Consider the following 16,355-nt stretch of genomic DNA (forward strand, 5'->3'; position numbering starts at 1 on the left):
AATGGACTGAGTAAATGTGTTATCTTCTCAAATACAGTGTGAGAAGGGCACAACTTACTATCTGAGCAAGACGATCACTGTAAATTCTTCTGGTATCATGCCATCCAAGAGTACTTTCAAAGGTCAGACAGCTATAAACTTAGAGTTTGTTCAAGATGGTCAAGGGAGAGACTAATGAGTTCACTCATTGTCTGTCCAACTGGACCCACTGATAAATTCCTGACTGTTCTCTAAGGTGATTATATAACACATTGAGCAATGAGATATCCATATCTATGATAATCATTATTATATTACAAAGGGCAATACTTCTATCCATAAGAGATGTAGTTAACATAGTAACATTTCTTTCACAGTCACATTTTAACTCACAAAATGTAATGATTATATAAGACCTAAGCTAGCAGTAGGTGCTTTGTTACAAGATTTCAGTTCAACAATAATCAAATAAGCAAAGTTGTTTTAAAATTTCTTTAAACTTTATATAATTCTTAAAATTGCTGCGTTAGCTTTATATCTGTACTGCATCTTCAAAGGGGATGCAGAAGGTATGAGAATAGCACTTGAGGAAGCGAGAAGGGGTAGAGAGGAGTTACAGAGCCCAATCTTATTTATACACATCAAAACGTAGTTGATGCTGTGGAGAGCCAGGCCCAGAGGTCACTATTTGCCTGACTTAGCAACGTTGGACCTCATGTGAGAAACTCGCCATTAGGGCTAAGAGTTGGTGACAAGGAAGGGGGGACCTGCATGACCATGAACCGTGAACTAGTTTCTGAGTGTTCTAGAGAGGGAGTCATCCTACAAGGTAAAGAAGTTCTTTTAAAGACACACATTGAGGCACAATGAAGTCAGCCGATGTCCATGGATGAAAATGAACATGTGATTGATAGTGTGGAAAATGAAAATTTGGATGTTTGAGAAGCACCAAGAATCACTGCTCTCAGCAGAGAACTTGGTGTACCCAGGGAGGATCCCAGGAAAAACTGCTGGGGCGGTACCTTTGGGTGGGTCCTATGAAAGAAGAGATCAATAAATGTGGCCAGAGATGAAGAATAAGAATATGGTAAGTACCACTCAGGCATTCACATGGAGAGTTGCCAGGCCTCGCTAATAAAGATAAAGAATATCCAATTAAATTTGAATTTCAGATAAACGAATACTTTTTCGGTACACATATGTCCCATGCGATTTGCAACATGAATATATAATTGTGTAAAAGCTGTTCCATTAAGAATCACATTTCTGAGCATTCCAAGGTTGCCTTTCTCAAGATAAGGTCATAGACTAATAGCAGTAGATGATTAAACTTAAAAAGAAATTCAATTATTCATTCCCTACTGAAAGCTATTTATCTTCCTCTCCTCTCTTTCTTTCCCAATTCCCCCTCTCATATTCTCTTCCCTTTTCCTCTGCACTCTCCCATTCTTACAAAGACTATTCTTTCAAAGAATTTAATTAGATGCTTGGAGATTATAGAACTTTAGACTATTTCATATGTACATTTGAGCAACTGATCCAGGTGGCTCCTTGCTCAAAGTATATTTTACCACTTGCCATTGCCAATTTTTAAAAAATCTTTAAACCAACTATTGCTAACATTCGGAGTCTATCATGTATGAGAGAACTGGGTATTCTGAACCTCATGGGACAAGACTATCCAGGTTTAAATCCTGACTATACCTATCAACTGTTGACCTCACACAATATAACTACTCTTTCTGCCTTTGATTCTTGTAAAGTAATAATGCCAGTCTATAAGCACTATTTTCATCTTGGGATCTAAAGCCATTTTCCTGTAGGAAGTACTCAGGAAATTATATTTATCTTATCACTAAGTGCTTTACTATTGGAAAATAACTTAAGATTTAAGAGGAGATTCTAGTTCATAGACCTACAGTTAAATCCTCTCGTTTATCTCTCTTTTGCTTCTCCTTTGCTATTGTCACTTGGAGATGAGTAAATTTTAAACCTATACGCTTCTCTAAGCAGCTACACAGTACACTTCCTTCATTTAAGTTTAGATAATGGAATAAGAAGAAAGAGGTGGGGAGGAAGAAGTCAAGTACTCTATGGCTTCCTTTCCATGATCCTTGAAGCCTAGTATTATCCATCTCATATTATTGGCAAGGCTCACATTGCCCAGGGCTGCAGAATTAGTAATTTGCAAATGAATTAAAACCTATGTCCCTGTTACTCCCTCCTGCACCATTGTTTTTCCACATCATATCCCTACATTGAAAAAGGTAAAGCTAGATGAAGACTTTCCCTTGTTATGTGTCTTTTTTTTTTTAGCATGACAGTGTTTGTATATAAAATGTATTCTTATAGTATCTAGATATGCCCTTAAAGAAAAAGAGTAATGAATTATATACTTCCCTGCAGAAGTCACTTTTGAAAATCTATTGCCGATTTGGTTCCCGAGGAACAAAACTGTGCTTTTCAGTCTTCAAAATCACTGCAAGTGCACTTGGCAATTGAGAAGAGATCAAATACACTTTCCTAGTCATAGTTTAACTTACTTTAGAGTCCATGGTTCAAAGAGGTAATAAGTTTAATACCTAACTACCATCTGAGCTAAAACCAGATCATCCTCATCCTTTAAGCTCTCCATGATTTAAAACCCACCAGTGATAAGAATGGAGATAAATAAAATGAAACATGCTAATCATAATGTTCCTGGCGGTTAAAAACAAAACAGAAACAGAAACAGAAACAGAAACAAACTCTATATTTTTCTCCAGAAAGCCTTCTTGATCTCAGCCTGAAGTACAGATCTCAGCCTGAAGCATATAACATCCATGCATGGCAAGTTTGGATCACCAAGGGCTATCTTAGTGCAAAAGAAGCAGGGGAACAATAACACTCAATTCTTCAGAAGAAAGAGGCAAAAACAGCATTGAAAAGTGGTAAAATATTATCCATGGTAAAATAGTATCCATTTTACCATAAAGTGGTAAAATATTATCCAATTCTTCAGAAGAAAGAGGCAAAAACAGCATTGAAAAGTGGTAAAATATTATCCTTATTTTACCAAAAGTGGTAAAATATTATCCATGAAGCAGCTGAGGGCAAGACCTCCAGCCATAAGATCTCCTCAGTGGAAATGCACAATGGTTTTCCTTGTTCTACTTTCAATCCTCTAAAACATCATTTTAACCAGAAATTTTTCTATGAAATAGGACTTCCAATTAATTAGCATTTACATAGTGCCTTATCTTTCAAAGGTCTTTATAAGTACGAATTGTTTATCCCTTTAAATAAAGACTCTTTTTTTCTTCCTGAGTAAATGGGCTCCCAGGGTCAGAGACACCAAAAAGAGGCCCCGAAGTCAGAGCAAACTCTGCCCCGCTTTATGGCTCCGTTTCTGCAGCTCCAGATTAGTCAACAGGAGCTCAAGTTTTTGTGGTTTTTTTCCTCAAGTTTAACTTTAGCAAATGTCTATCGAAGTTTCCTGGAGTTACTAGCCTCAGAGAAGCTACTGATGAACAAGGATGTAACGTCATGTAGTTAATGGAACTCAAGAAAGCATCTGATTGCTGTTTCACTGTATACAGACTTGTGTGAAACAAGAATTTAATCTTATACTCATGCACATTTTTCTATGTACTTTTTTCCTTCAAAAGTCTCTATCACAAGCCTGAATTAGAACGTTTACATTGTAGATAATAAAGTGGACTTCATGAGGCTTCCTAAACTATCCCCATATCAAGAGGAAGAAACCAGATTAAATGCTCTGCTCTCTAATGTCCTCCAGCAAATCTATAAAGGACAGAGATTAGAAAACAAAACCATCTCCAGAGTCAACACAATGAGTTTTTAGGCTTTCTTTTATAGGTGGGTACAAGAGAGAATTCAGCATTGCTCTTAAAAGCTGAATTCATTGTTTAGGAGGCCCCCAAGAGAAAATAAATAAATATTCTCCCTCCACCCTGCCAATTTGTATCTGGACGAAGAACTCTCATCCCTGACATGAAATAGTTATGTTAAAGTTTTTTTTTTTCTTTTTTAATTGTGAGGCTTAATGGGAAAATATAATGTGCTGGGGGGGAAAGATTTTGCCTCAGTCTATGGCTCTCATCCCACTTGCACATCTTTGACACTCTGTTGGTTTGCAAGACCCTGGAAGACAGTGATGATAAAGAAAGACCAGAGTGAGATCTAATTTGCAGGACATTTCTGGAGATCAGGAAGGCAATAAAGCATTAGCGCTAGGAGTTGGGACATTTGCTACCAACATCTCCAAGCAACAATTCTCCATGATAAATGTTCATAAACAGAAATCAGAGATAATGCTTTCAAGAGAATGAAAGATGAGGTACACATTCTAGACCTAGCCCAAGCGTGAATGTTTATAAAAGCAGGAATGGGGTGGAGGGGTCATTTAAGTGAGAAACAAAGTCCTGAGAGCAAAGGCTCTTTAATAACATAATACTTAATTTAAGTTAGAGATGGTTAATTTTGGTTTTGCACAATGATGAACTCATGGATATATTTACCAGAAGTTTCAATGAGTTAAGCTTACAACTTAGAATGAGCAAAAATGTTTTAAGATTAGATCAAAAGAACAATTAAATGAAAAAGAGAAGGATAGTGACTGCTTTTTGAGGAAACAGTGTGTTAACGGATGACAAGAAAATAGAAAACAAAATTACTGTACTTATTATTGCTGGAAAGAACAGAATGAATATTGTTACAGGAAATGGAAGGATGAGATGACAGAGACAGCAGTAAGAGAACAAGTAACGGCCCTTAACTCCACGAGATTACGCCCCAGAGTGCTGGAAGGCTGTTCACACCATAATAAAACCAATTTCTTTATCTTTTAATAATCACAGACTACAAGAGACCAACTGAAATATGGGGAAAGACAATGTCCGGAGATTTTTTAGAAAGTGATTTTAAGAAACTATACAGAAGTAAGTTTGACATCGACCTGCCATAAAATTTTAGACTTGATTATTTAAAAAGATAATGTGTTGAGCAGCATAACTTTAATGACCAGTATTTCTAGAGTCTGATGGGAACCTGGATGTGTCATGATGCCTGACAATGCTTAGTGAGGGGAGGGCAGTTTTCCTGGAGAGGGAGGCGCCTGAGCTGAGCAGGAGAATGCTGTAGACAAGCCACCCTGCAGAGACAGTCACAGAAGACGGGGCTGCGTGATGACTGTGGTTGGTACGGGACCTTGTACCTAACTGAAGGCAGTGCAACTTAAATATCTGGAAAAAAAAAATCCTCAGTTTAATTTCTGATCTTTTTATGGTCAACATTTTACTGAGCACCTGAATGGAGATATCCTTGTTAAGTCGGTTAGCTCACTCATGTGTTAAATGAGTACAGCAGTGGCTCACTACGGTGGTGAGGGGCCCCTGTCAACAGAAGAATGACCAAACCTCTAAAGAATTTTTATAATAATTTATTTGGACCAAAGAGGCTATGCCTGGAAGAGAGATGTCAACGGACCAAGAAAAATGGTCTTGAAAATAGTAGTTTACAGTTTCTTTTAAGCCCTTGAAATTGAGGAGGAAAAGCAAGGAAGATTACCCGAAGGCGGAAGAAAGCAAGGCAGAGATCAGATCACAGGAGAGTGAAGATTATGTGCTCCTATAGGGTGGTCAGTATTAGGAGGGGTGTGAATGGTGGCTATTTCAAAGGTGTGTTAACCTAGATGCACAGGCAACAATGGATGGGGCTTGCTTAAAGCAAAGACAAGCCCTGCACTAAAGAAGTCACATGCCTGGGGTGAGACTGCCCACTTGGGAATTTATGATCAGATCACCCTGTGAGGTTGTTTTCCATAGAACCCCTGTTCGTCCACATTCTCTTCTGTTTAAAGCGGCGGCTTCAGTGCTCTGACTCTTAGGAACCCTTCAGACTCGTCTTGCACCAGGCCACCCTTATGCTCTATGCCAGCCAATGGCCTTATCCAGTTCCCCAGGGCCTCTACAGAAAGGATTTTTTGTGGGGTGAGAGTGGAGGATGCACAAGCTTTTCTTAATCTAAGTAAATAGCTATGTATACTTGAAAGTAGAGTCACATTTTTCCCCACAGAATATCTAATTTTGCTGCTAATACAGATAGTTAATCTTGGATACTCTTAACTGTAGGACATTTTAGTCCTTCAAAAACATACCCACACACACACACACACACACACACAATACACACACACACACATCATACACACACACGTGACATATACACACACACATATATATGTATATAGATATATAATATATTTAAAATATATTTTTTAAAAATATACATTTAAAGATAGGCAAAAGTGACCATCAATTTTGAATTAAAGCTTTCAGAGACTTTACATGTTTTCGTTCAACCCTCTGGCGCTCCTGACTTTGGCCATGGGAAGAACTTTTCTGCTGATCCTCCAGCCACAGCCCAAGAATGAGACATGCAGACCCAACCTGAACAGAAGCAGAGCCACCATAGCCAATCCACAGACCCATGAGTATGAAAAATAAATGCTTGTTGTTTAAAAAAAAAAAGAGAGAAAAAGAAAAAGTTACCTGTAATTCCCCGCTGTATTTATACACGTGGCTCTATTCTGGCAGCCGAAGGGTGTTCCTGTGTAAATCTCACATTCGTTAACATCAACTGAGCACAGAGGACCCTGTGTTCACATGAAGGACAAAGTCAGGTGCCACAGGTCACAGAGGCATCGGGGGCCAATGTTCATATGAGATGTTTAAGAATTCACACACGGACAGTAACGAAGTCCTCGGTCAAGGCAAAGATAACAATACTAACACTAACGTCAATCTCCAGTTATCCTTCCTCTGGAACTCAGACTGCCTAATACAGCCGAAAAGCTCTTCGTGAGGAAACACCAGTTACACAAGGAGAAGCCTACGAATTCTCATTTCGCTATGGTGCTGTGCCTGAGAACATTCGACAAGTTTTTGTTAATGCAATGTCCAGAACATCTTCTCCATGAATAGAAAAGAGCAAGAAAATTTACATGGCTATGTCAAGATCCATTTAGTACTTCCAGTGGTGAACAATCTAAATTAACGCTAACCGAAATATCAGGCATGCTCTTCCATATAGTTATCCAATGACGTGAACCCTTCCTTAAGATTGCTTAGCATTTAGTGGGTTATATAATCATGCCTGTCATTGTTCGGGTTTTGGCATATGTGGTATAATCCATTCTGATTTGGAAGACCACATAATCCTAGAAACTTTGGCTGGAAAATTAAAAATGTCTGAATGGTTCCAAGGAAACCACAGATGCTGACTCACCATCATTTTTAACCAAAAACCAAGTGACTCACCTTCCACTGTGAGGGACAGACACAAAAAAAGGAGTCATAAAGATTGAGGCAGGTTCCACCATTTTGGCAGGGATTGCTGCTGCAAACCTTCTTGTCCAATGTCTGAAACAAATACAGGACAGTTGGCAAGACAATCGTGCTTGAGGCACACAGCAATGAAAGATGTGTTTCAGCTCAGGTGTGTATGAAACACTGCATTTTACTCCCAGTCAACTCAGGGTCTTCCTCTAGAGTTTAAATCATTTACTTAAAATTCTTCTTCAAATCCACTCTCTTGTAAAAAAATAAAGTGTTTCATACTATCAGTTCTATTCATATTCCTTCACTATTTACATGAGTTTAACCATGGATGGGATGAAGCATGAGAAGATTCTCGCTCTATTCTTTGGAAAAGCATCACTCACCAGAGAATAATATATTGGTTGACAAGAGTAAAGATTTCAGGTATAGGAACAATAACGGACACTCCTATTATACTAAGAAAATAAAACGGAAATTCCAGTTCTTTTGCTGCTTTTCTCGTCTTTGGTACCTACAGATAAGCATTTGAAATCTGATCATCTTTTGCTGTCACCCCTCCTCCATGGGTTAAGATGACTGAACTCTTTTCATCCAAGTCTCTTTGTCTGAAATGGGACCAGCTTAGATACGCCCTCCACTCCCATATTCACATGACTGCTTTCAGACCAGATTCACAGACAGACTTGCCTTTGTCTATACAACCTGGAGAATCTTACTATATGTCAGCTACCAGTTCCTATTTTGTAAGATTTGTAATGCCTTTGGGAGCAGAGAAAACTTCTTTAGAGAGGACAAGTGATTGGGCAAGGAAAGCTATTCTATTAATTTCACATGATCATAATCTAATTGTCTGTTTTAAAAATTAAAATAAGAGCCAGTTATTCACTTTTTTTTAACATTCAGCAACTCACAAAGAAAATCAGGTCTGTTCCCTTCATTTTACAGATGAACCTGAGAACCAGAGGATAGCCAACTGTCTCAGCACCATTTATCACAAAGCCCATTCTCTCTCCACCTTTGTCATAAGTCAGGGAACCGTACATGTGGGGGTCTCTTCTGGACTCTGTTTTCTCCGATTATTCTATTTGTCTATCTTTGTGCCAATACCATAGTTAGCCTTGTTCATCAAAGGACACTCTGAAGAAAGTTAACCACGATCTCATTAAAAGTTTTTCTGGTGTACAAAAGCAACTCTATCTGGGGATTAAAAACACAAAAGCCTCTGGGTGGGGGGTGAGGGGGTCAACAGGAAATGGAACCAGTAAGCTAGTCAGGAGGAAGACAATAAAAAACAGTGGAGACTGTAATGCCCAGAGAGCACTTGCCCTATCCAAAGGCATCAAGGCACTTAGCACAAATATCATTAAAAATTCTCCCTGGGAGATGGTGGGAGGGAGGACAGTCTGATCTGATTTTGACCACAGCCCCTAGTTCCTGGCATTTGGTAGGGATAACGAAGCATTCTAGAGGCATGAAAACTCCAGTGCTGTGTCTTGCCCCACAGGTGGATAGACGCCTTGCTCATTTTCATTGACTCAAAGACACCCTTAAAAAGCCAGGACAAAGAGAGCAATGAATTATCAAAGTCAGGAAAAGGAACACATAAACCAGTTTGCCAAATTTAAAACACCAAAAGTAGAAAACAATGCTTGAAGCATAATCAAAACAGATCAAGAATATTAGGGCAGAGATTCTTAACCTGGAATTCCCTATCTCGTGTTCAAAACTGTAGGTATAGGGACATTCTGTGCATTTCTCTGGATAAAGGTTATGGCTTCCAGGAAAGTCTTAAAAATGCCAGCTATCTACAAAAAAGGTAAGAAGTCTAAAATTATAAGGACTAGTTTACAATCATGGAGTAAAATTATAAAAGATATGCTCTAAGAAACTGTTTAAATTTAATTACCAGCAAATGTACTTTTTAAAAAATTTGAAATATTTTGTGATAACTCGGACTTCTGAATTTAATGTTAGAGATAATATGTGGCCTTTCAAAGTCCTCGATGCCAGAGTCAGCAAGCTGGGTGGTGACAAGCTGACCAGGCACAGCACGCTTAAGCCCGCCATAACACCACTAACGGGTGACAGAACAAGAGGAAGGACACGTGGACTGCTGAACTCAGAGTCAGAGGCGTCAGGAGTCCCATGACTCACACGCCCAGTGACCTTGGGCCAGTCACTTCCCCACTCTGAGACTCAGGTTCTTCATCAGCATCCTGGGACGCATAAACTGTGATGAGAATTAAACTACGGGGAAAATCAAAGTCCTTGATATTGATCGGCCATCCACCTTAAAATAAGAATACCAGCTCCACCAAAAATTCTCATGTGCTATCAGTGAAAGATGTTGGCTATTCAGTAGTTATGAGACTTACCTGCTGTAAGCTCTGAAATTGTCTCTCAAGATCCACAAACTAGAAATGGGGAGGAAAAAGCATAACAAATTAGCTGGTTCAAAGGCATTTCATATATGTTATCCCCTTGCAGGCTTCCCTAATACCCTCTGCTGGGGACTCATTTTATCTGTTTGTTCCTTCTTTTATTGCTGCACCCCTCCTCATTCCTCTCCTTCAAGATTTTTTTTTTTAAGCATTTTTTAAAAGTACAACCCAATGCATTCATTGATTCTGGGGATTTTTATAAATGATAAGGATTCACCCAGTTCACCAATAAGAAGGCTGTTATCAGAACATGAGCAAGTTCTTGCCACTGCGTTTCCAGTCTCCTGCCCATCGCCACCTCCACGTCCTCTATTAGAGCTGTGTCATTTAGCCAAAAGGTCCATACTGACAGCGCTAAATTTCTACAGAGGGTGCAAAGTTGGTCTATCTCCTACAAAATGATTACTCAAGGAGCTGAATTAAGGAGAACTCGTTTGCTCTAATACTGTGGATGCCAGACTTACCTTGGAATGGAGCTGATGGATTTGACTAGAAATATTTTGAGGCAGACTAATTGTGCTTTTTAAATCTGTAATATCATCTTTGTTCTTCTGGATCTAATTTTAAAAAGAAGAAGAAGAAGGAAGAGGAGGAGAAAAAGAAAGAGAAGGAGAATGTTAGTGAAAAAATTATGTCATCATAAAATTTTAAAATGTGAGTCTTTTTCTATTTTAAGCACTAAGATCTTGCCTATTATTATAAAAACCAAAACAGTGCCATATATAATAAACATCGGACTAAAAAAGCCATGGTATAAATAATTCCATTTACCTTTTTCAGTGACAATTTACCAAGGTACTTTCCATTTGAATTTTTTCCCTATAATAACAGTTTTGAGTGCTTGTTAAAGGCTTGGCTGGGAATCAGACTGTTCGAGTTTTAAATCTTGGCTCAGCCACTCTTTGTGTGTCCTTGGGCAGATTCCAGAAGTGCTGCAGGGTTCTTTCACTTCCCTTGCACACAGGAGGGTAATTGAGCCAACCTCATGTGGTAGCAGTGAGGGTTAGATGAGATAACACATGCAAAGTGCTGAGCGCCGTGAACAACCCACATAGTAAGCCCTAAATAAAGACAGCTTCCATGCTATGGCTTATATACCAGCACGAGCCAGCAGATAATGAGCACTGAAAACACTCAGCAAGGCAGGAGAATAATTGAACAATTCTGTTCTGTAGCAAAAATGAACTGGTCACATCTATTCCTTTCTCTGGCCCCCCTCCTTTCCTGATCGCCCTGTGGAAGAGTCCCAGTACTACTCTCTGTACCTTCTAACTAAAGCACATAAGCCTGCACAATGAACCACCTCCTACGAGCGGTACTCCCTCTACCCATCATTAACCCTAGAGCATTGTTCTTTACAAGGGCTTGTGATATCTCTAATTATGTTTCTTGGGCTAAAGATTCAAGGTACAGACTTAAATAGACTTGTTCAATTAAGCAACCATATATGGATATACAAAATTACTTCAATATATTGTCAATGCATTACCTGATGTAAACATTCACCAACGTCTTCATCATTTAATTTAATTTTTCCTAGGGATCCAGTTCTAAATTCAATGTTTTGAGCAGACCCAGTAAGAAACACTAAATTTCCTCTCTCTGTAGCCATTCGCGGTCTATATAATTTAAACCAGAGAATGCATCAGTAATTAGCACACATGATTTTTAAATCCAAAGAACGAAGTTTCTCACCGAATAACTATAGATTTCATACACCTCCACCTTGTGCCAGCTCAACCAAATTCTCCCTATTCACCTGCCATTTCTTTCTCTGCAAACTTCCTAGAGATAGTAATTGCATACTTGCCTTATTGCAAAATGATAAATGAATAATTTGTGTATAAGAAGATAATTCCACATGTCAGTCCAAATGTTCTTCCCTATTTGTTTTTAACATCATTATTTCCCTCAAAAAACACTGCACCTTTGCTTATCTGGCTATTTCTAAAAATGGACAAGGAGCTACCAGAGCCCGTCAGTGGAACTAGTCCACTGTCTACTTACTGCTGGGGGTCACTATTTCTTTTTTGTCTCTGCAGCTCCAGTCTTCCAGCTTCACCATCTGATTCAGCAAATGGCAATAAAATAACCAGACTCCAAAGAAAAAGTGAAGACATCTTCCCCACCAGCCCTCCTGGGCTGTCAGTTGAGAGGCCACCACTTCGACCAGCCGAGTGTAAGAGTTTGGAGAAAGTAAACCAGGCAAATGTACTTTGACCTGTGGAATGCCTGCAAGTTTTTTGTTCTTTCTTTCTTTCCTTAGAAGGCTAAGTTATTTTTTCTTCCTGAGAGATGTAAATGATCTTAGATCTTCGATACTCTTCAACTTGTGAGAGGTCAAAATCTACCTTTAAGTAATGTACAACTTAACCATTATCTGTTTGACCTTTGAGATGGTAACAAACTGCTTTGGAAATACCCACTAAAACAATCCTTGCTTAAGAAGTAAACACCTTTCAAAAGATGGTACTGGGAAGACTGGATAGCCACATGCAAAAGAATGAGGTTGGACCCTTACTCTACACCATGCATAAAAATTAACTCAAAATGAATCAGATAGCTAAATATAAGAGCTAAAACTATTAACACTCTCAGAAGGAAACATAGGGGGAGAGCTTTATGACACCGTATTTCCCAGTGGCTTCTCGGATATGATACCAAAAGCACAGGCAAAAAAAGAAAAAAAAAAAGGTAAATTGGACTACTTTGCGTATGAAAAGATGCTATCAACAGAGTGTAAAGGCAACCCACAGAATGGAAAAAATATTTGCAAATCATATATGGTAAGAGATTAATATCCAGAATACATAGAGAACTCCTGTAACTGAACAACAAAAAAACCAATTAAATTGGCAAAAGAAAAAAACAAACTTTTGTCCAATTAAGATATACAAATGTCCAAAAAGCTGATGAAAAGACACTGAACAGCATAATCATTAGGGAAACACAAATCAAAACCGCAATGAGATACCACTTCAAACTTATTAGGAGGGCCTCTATCGAAGCAGCAAACAAAAACCAGAAAGAACAAGTTGTTGGTTTGGACATAAAGAAATTGGAATCCTTGTGTACTTGACGAGAATGTAAAATGGCGCAGTTACTATAAAATAGGATGCTGGCTCTTCAAAAAATTAAACACAGAATTATCATATAGTCCAGCAATTCCAATGCTGGGTATATACCCAAAAAAGTCAAAAATGGGGACTCAAAGAGATAGTCGTACAACCACGTTCACAGCAGCATTATTCGCAATAGCTGAAAGTTGGAAGCAACACAAATGTCCATCGATAGATATAAATGGATAAGCAAAATGTGTTGCATACGTACAATGAGTATTGTTCGTCCTTAAAAAGGAAGGAAATTTTGACACATGCTACAACATGGACAAACCATGTAGACATTATGCTAAGTGAAATAAACCAGACACAAAAGAACAAAGACTCTATGATTCTGCTCATATGAAGAAATTAAAGTAGTCAAAGTCTTAGAGACAGAAAATAGAATGGTGGTTTTGATAGCTGGGGGAAGGGAGAATGGGGAGTTATTGTTTAATGGGTACAGAATTTTACTTTGAAAAGATGAAAACAAGTTCTAGAGATGGATAGTTATGACGGTTGCATGACAATGTGAATGTATGTAATGCCACTAAACTTTAAAAATGGTTAAAAGTGGAAATTTTTATGTACATTTAATTATTTTTGAAAAACTAAAACTAGAGCTAAGAAAATGGGATGGAAATGAGTTGCTATAGAAACTGTCTTAAAAAATAAGAGGATGCTTTTATACGTCAATTCATTGGTTTTAAAAACAGGAAAATAGTCTGTGAAAAACTTTGACGTGCTATTTAAAATTTTAGGCAGTATCTATATAAAATTAACCCCTCAAATAAGGTGATGCAATGTGATATTATAGAGAAATGTAACACTGTTTTACACATGTTCTCTTCAGCCACAACAACAAAAATAGCAAAAATAGCTGGCAAGTTGCTGGTTACGTGAAGTTATACTGGAGGTCAAGTGACGAGTTTTTCGCTTTTTTGTTGCTTGTTTAAGAAATAGCATAATAATAATAAATATATTTCAAGTTAAATACATTTCTTTACATTTACATTAGTTCAAGGACTATTTAAAAGCTTAACAACTTAGAATAGAGAGAGATGAAGGGGGAAAACTTGACACTGAACTATTTGTCAACTTTAGAATAGGATAAAGTAGGATGGGATACAATCTCCCAACACAGGGCAATTCTAACTCTCTAAGCTCTGAACAGAACTCTTTTCAGGATTCTATTTTCCTAACGATCACTGTACCCAGCAAATATTTTAGTGCAATAAAAAAGATCTCCAGCATGATCTCAACAAGAACTTCCTTTTTTTACACTATTTTCCTGTTTTACTAATGTGTTTATTATTAAAACAAGAAAAGATCATTTCTCTGCTCCCAATCTAGGCATACGATTCCTAACTGTCCCTCATGTAAGAAAGAAAAGAAAGATAAATTCTTTCAAGGTCTGATTGACTTTTGGAGTTAGGGAATTTTACATCCAGCTCGCCTAATCAACTCTAGCTGACATCCATAGGTAAGTCAGACCATCTGCATATGACGACTTGGTGGAAGCAATATAAAAATCAATTGCTCTTTTGGCAGCATTATTACTCATTCTGTTTACCTATCTTATTCGGAATTTCTGCAGCAGACAAATTAAAATAGTTTTAGAATCCATGGTCTCAGACTTAGAAGGTAAATAATCTCTTCTCCCCTCCCCCAAGGTCAACATTCTATAGACCTAAAAACCTGTCTTTCGTTGACTAGCAAAGCTCCTATTTCCTTCCTAATCCAGAATGCATTCCACAGATACTCTGTATGTGACCTTTATGTATTAGACATGATACAAAATGACACGAATACAAAGTGGAATACATTGCAGATTTCTCCCTCCAAAATCACGTCTAGGGAAGACTACAGGATTGAAGGATTAAAAAATGTGCTCTGACGCTTCGCAATCAGCTCCATTATGTCCTGACCGTGTGACCCTGTTTCTTCATCAGCAGAAATATAATAATAACAGCACTGAGGGTATATAAAATGTTTAGCACATTTGGTCTCTGGCACATAGCAAGTGTCTACTAAATATAAACTATTATTAGCATGTATATAAATATAATACGTCTCCATCCTCTTCCACCACTTGGGTTTGTGTTCCTTAAAGCAAGAAATGATAGAACTCACAGTTGACTTTAAAATCTCAGGTACAAGAAAAATCAGAGACATCTAATCTCCTCTCTTATAGAAAAAGATTCCAGAACAGAGACATGCATTAGGGACTGTGAGTGATGAAGACAACAGCTGACCTGCAGCTAGGAATATGAGGCAAAGGTAAACGGATATCTGAGATCCAGGCAAGGTGGCTCCAGGAAGCAAGGAAGAACTCCACATGGGTGGGTGGAAAGTAATATTAGATCTAAATCCAAGAGTCTTCAAGAGCAGTCAACTCAAACAGAACGATTTCTCCCTTGAGGTGGAGCTGAAGAAACAGGACAGGGAGCGTTAGATCTGCAGCTGCTGGGTACTAGGAGAGGGGATGGAGTACGACAGTACACCTAAGAAAGTCTTTTTATACTTTTTTTGTCGCATTTATTAAAATAAAGTTAATTCAGAACACTAATATTAATGACATTTACACATCTTAAGTTTGTAATGAGATCTGCTGTATTCTTGATTTCTACTTACCAGCCTTTACTCTCTTTCACATCTTCAACAAAGTACATACAAATATGTTTTGCTTTGCTGCAGATGGTCCACGTTATCTTTTTCTCCATCTGTATGTTCAGTGTATTGCTAACCAGTAATCCATGACCTACTGACTCCTCCCAATCCTGACCCATGATCTCACCTTCCTGCCTCTTCTTCCTCCTAGCTCCACATCTCTTCTTACAAAAGTCTCAGCTCCCTCCTCTTCCTCCTTCCCTCCTTACAAAACCACCAGAATGCAATTACAAGAATTAGAATTATCTTCTTTCTTCTTCCTTTAACTTTTCCAAGACTTCTTTGTACAACCTTTGCTCTTTCTGCGCCACCAGCTTCACCTCCTTTTTCTATTCTGAATCCTGAGTCCTCACTATTTTTAATAATCTCCAATGCAAGGCACGAATGAACTTCATAAATGACTGAAAATTCACAAATGAAAATTCTGTAGTCCTCAAAAACATGCATGGAAGTAAATACCAATATACTAGAATTTCACATGAGGAGAATTGCTGCTTAAGAAAGGATCACTGTAATCAGAACACTGATAAGGACCAAAAAGAAAGAAAAAACAATAGAGAACAGAATTAACTCTGCCTGGGAATGGCAACGCAGGCTTCCCAGGAGACCAGTTGAAACTTACAGAATGACTTGGAGTTCTCCAGGAAAAGCAGTGGGATCCAGAGTTTCAAAGAGAGAAAATGGCACATCCAGAGCTTTCCAGTTAGAAAGGAGCTCAGTCAGCATGGCTAGAGCAGTATGTATTTGTGGGAGATTAAATTTTTTAAATGCAGAAGAAGTCAGGTCAAGAAGGACCTTGAAATGCCATTTTAATAGGCTTAGATTTT

General features: G+C 38.2%; 1 protein-coding gene across 3 annotated transcripts in view; it reads right to left on the bottom strand.

Moving 5' to 3' along the window:
* Positions 1-15,234, bottom strand: part of CUBN (cubilin) — a 233,315-nt gene extending 218,081 nt beyond the window's left edge. Inside the window, exons 1-6 of one of the 3 annotated variants that reach the window (XM_039877480.1) lie at positions 15,114-15,234; positions 11,250-11,379; positions 10,225-10,317; positions 9,695-9,733; positions 7,299-7,400; positions 6,531-6,634 (exon numbers count right to left, since the gene is read on the bottom strand). In XM_039877480.1, coding sequence (XP_039733414.1) covers positions 6,531-6,634; positions 7,299-7,400; positions 9,695-9,733; positions 10,225-10,317; positions 11,250-11,372 — 461 coding nt within the window. In that variant the 5' untranslated portion in view covers positions 11,373-11,379; positions 15,114-15,234. Of the gene's footprint in view, positions 1-58; positions 2,949-6,530; positions 6,635-7,298; positions 7,401-9,694; positions 9,734-10,224; positions 10,318-11,249; positions 11,380-11,767; positions 12,202-15,113 lie in introns of those variants that run through there. The other 2 variants (XM_039877479.1, XM_039877481.1) reach the window with 2 other exon arrangements.
* Between the last annotated feature and the right edge of the window lie 1,121 nt (positions 15,235-16,355).

This window comes from Pteropus medius, unplaced genomic scaffold (genome assembly GCF_902729225.1).
Source record: "Pteropus medius unplaced genomic scaffold, Ma_sr-lr_union100, whole genome shotgun sequence".
Lineage (NCBI taxonomy): Eukaryota > Metazoa > Chordata > Mammalia > Chiroptera > Pteropodidae > Pteropus > Pteropus medius.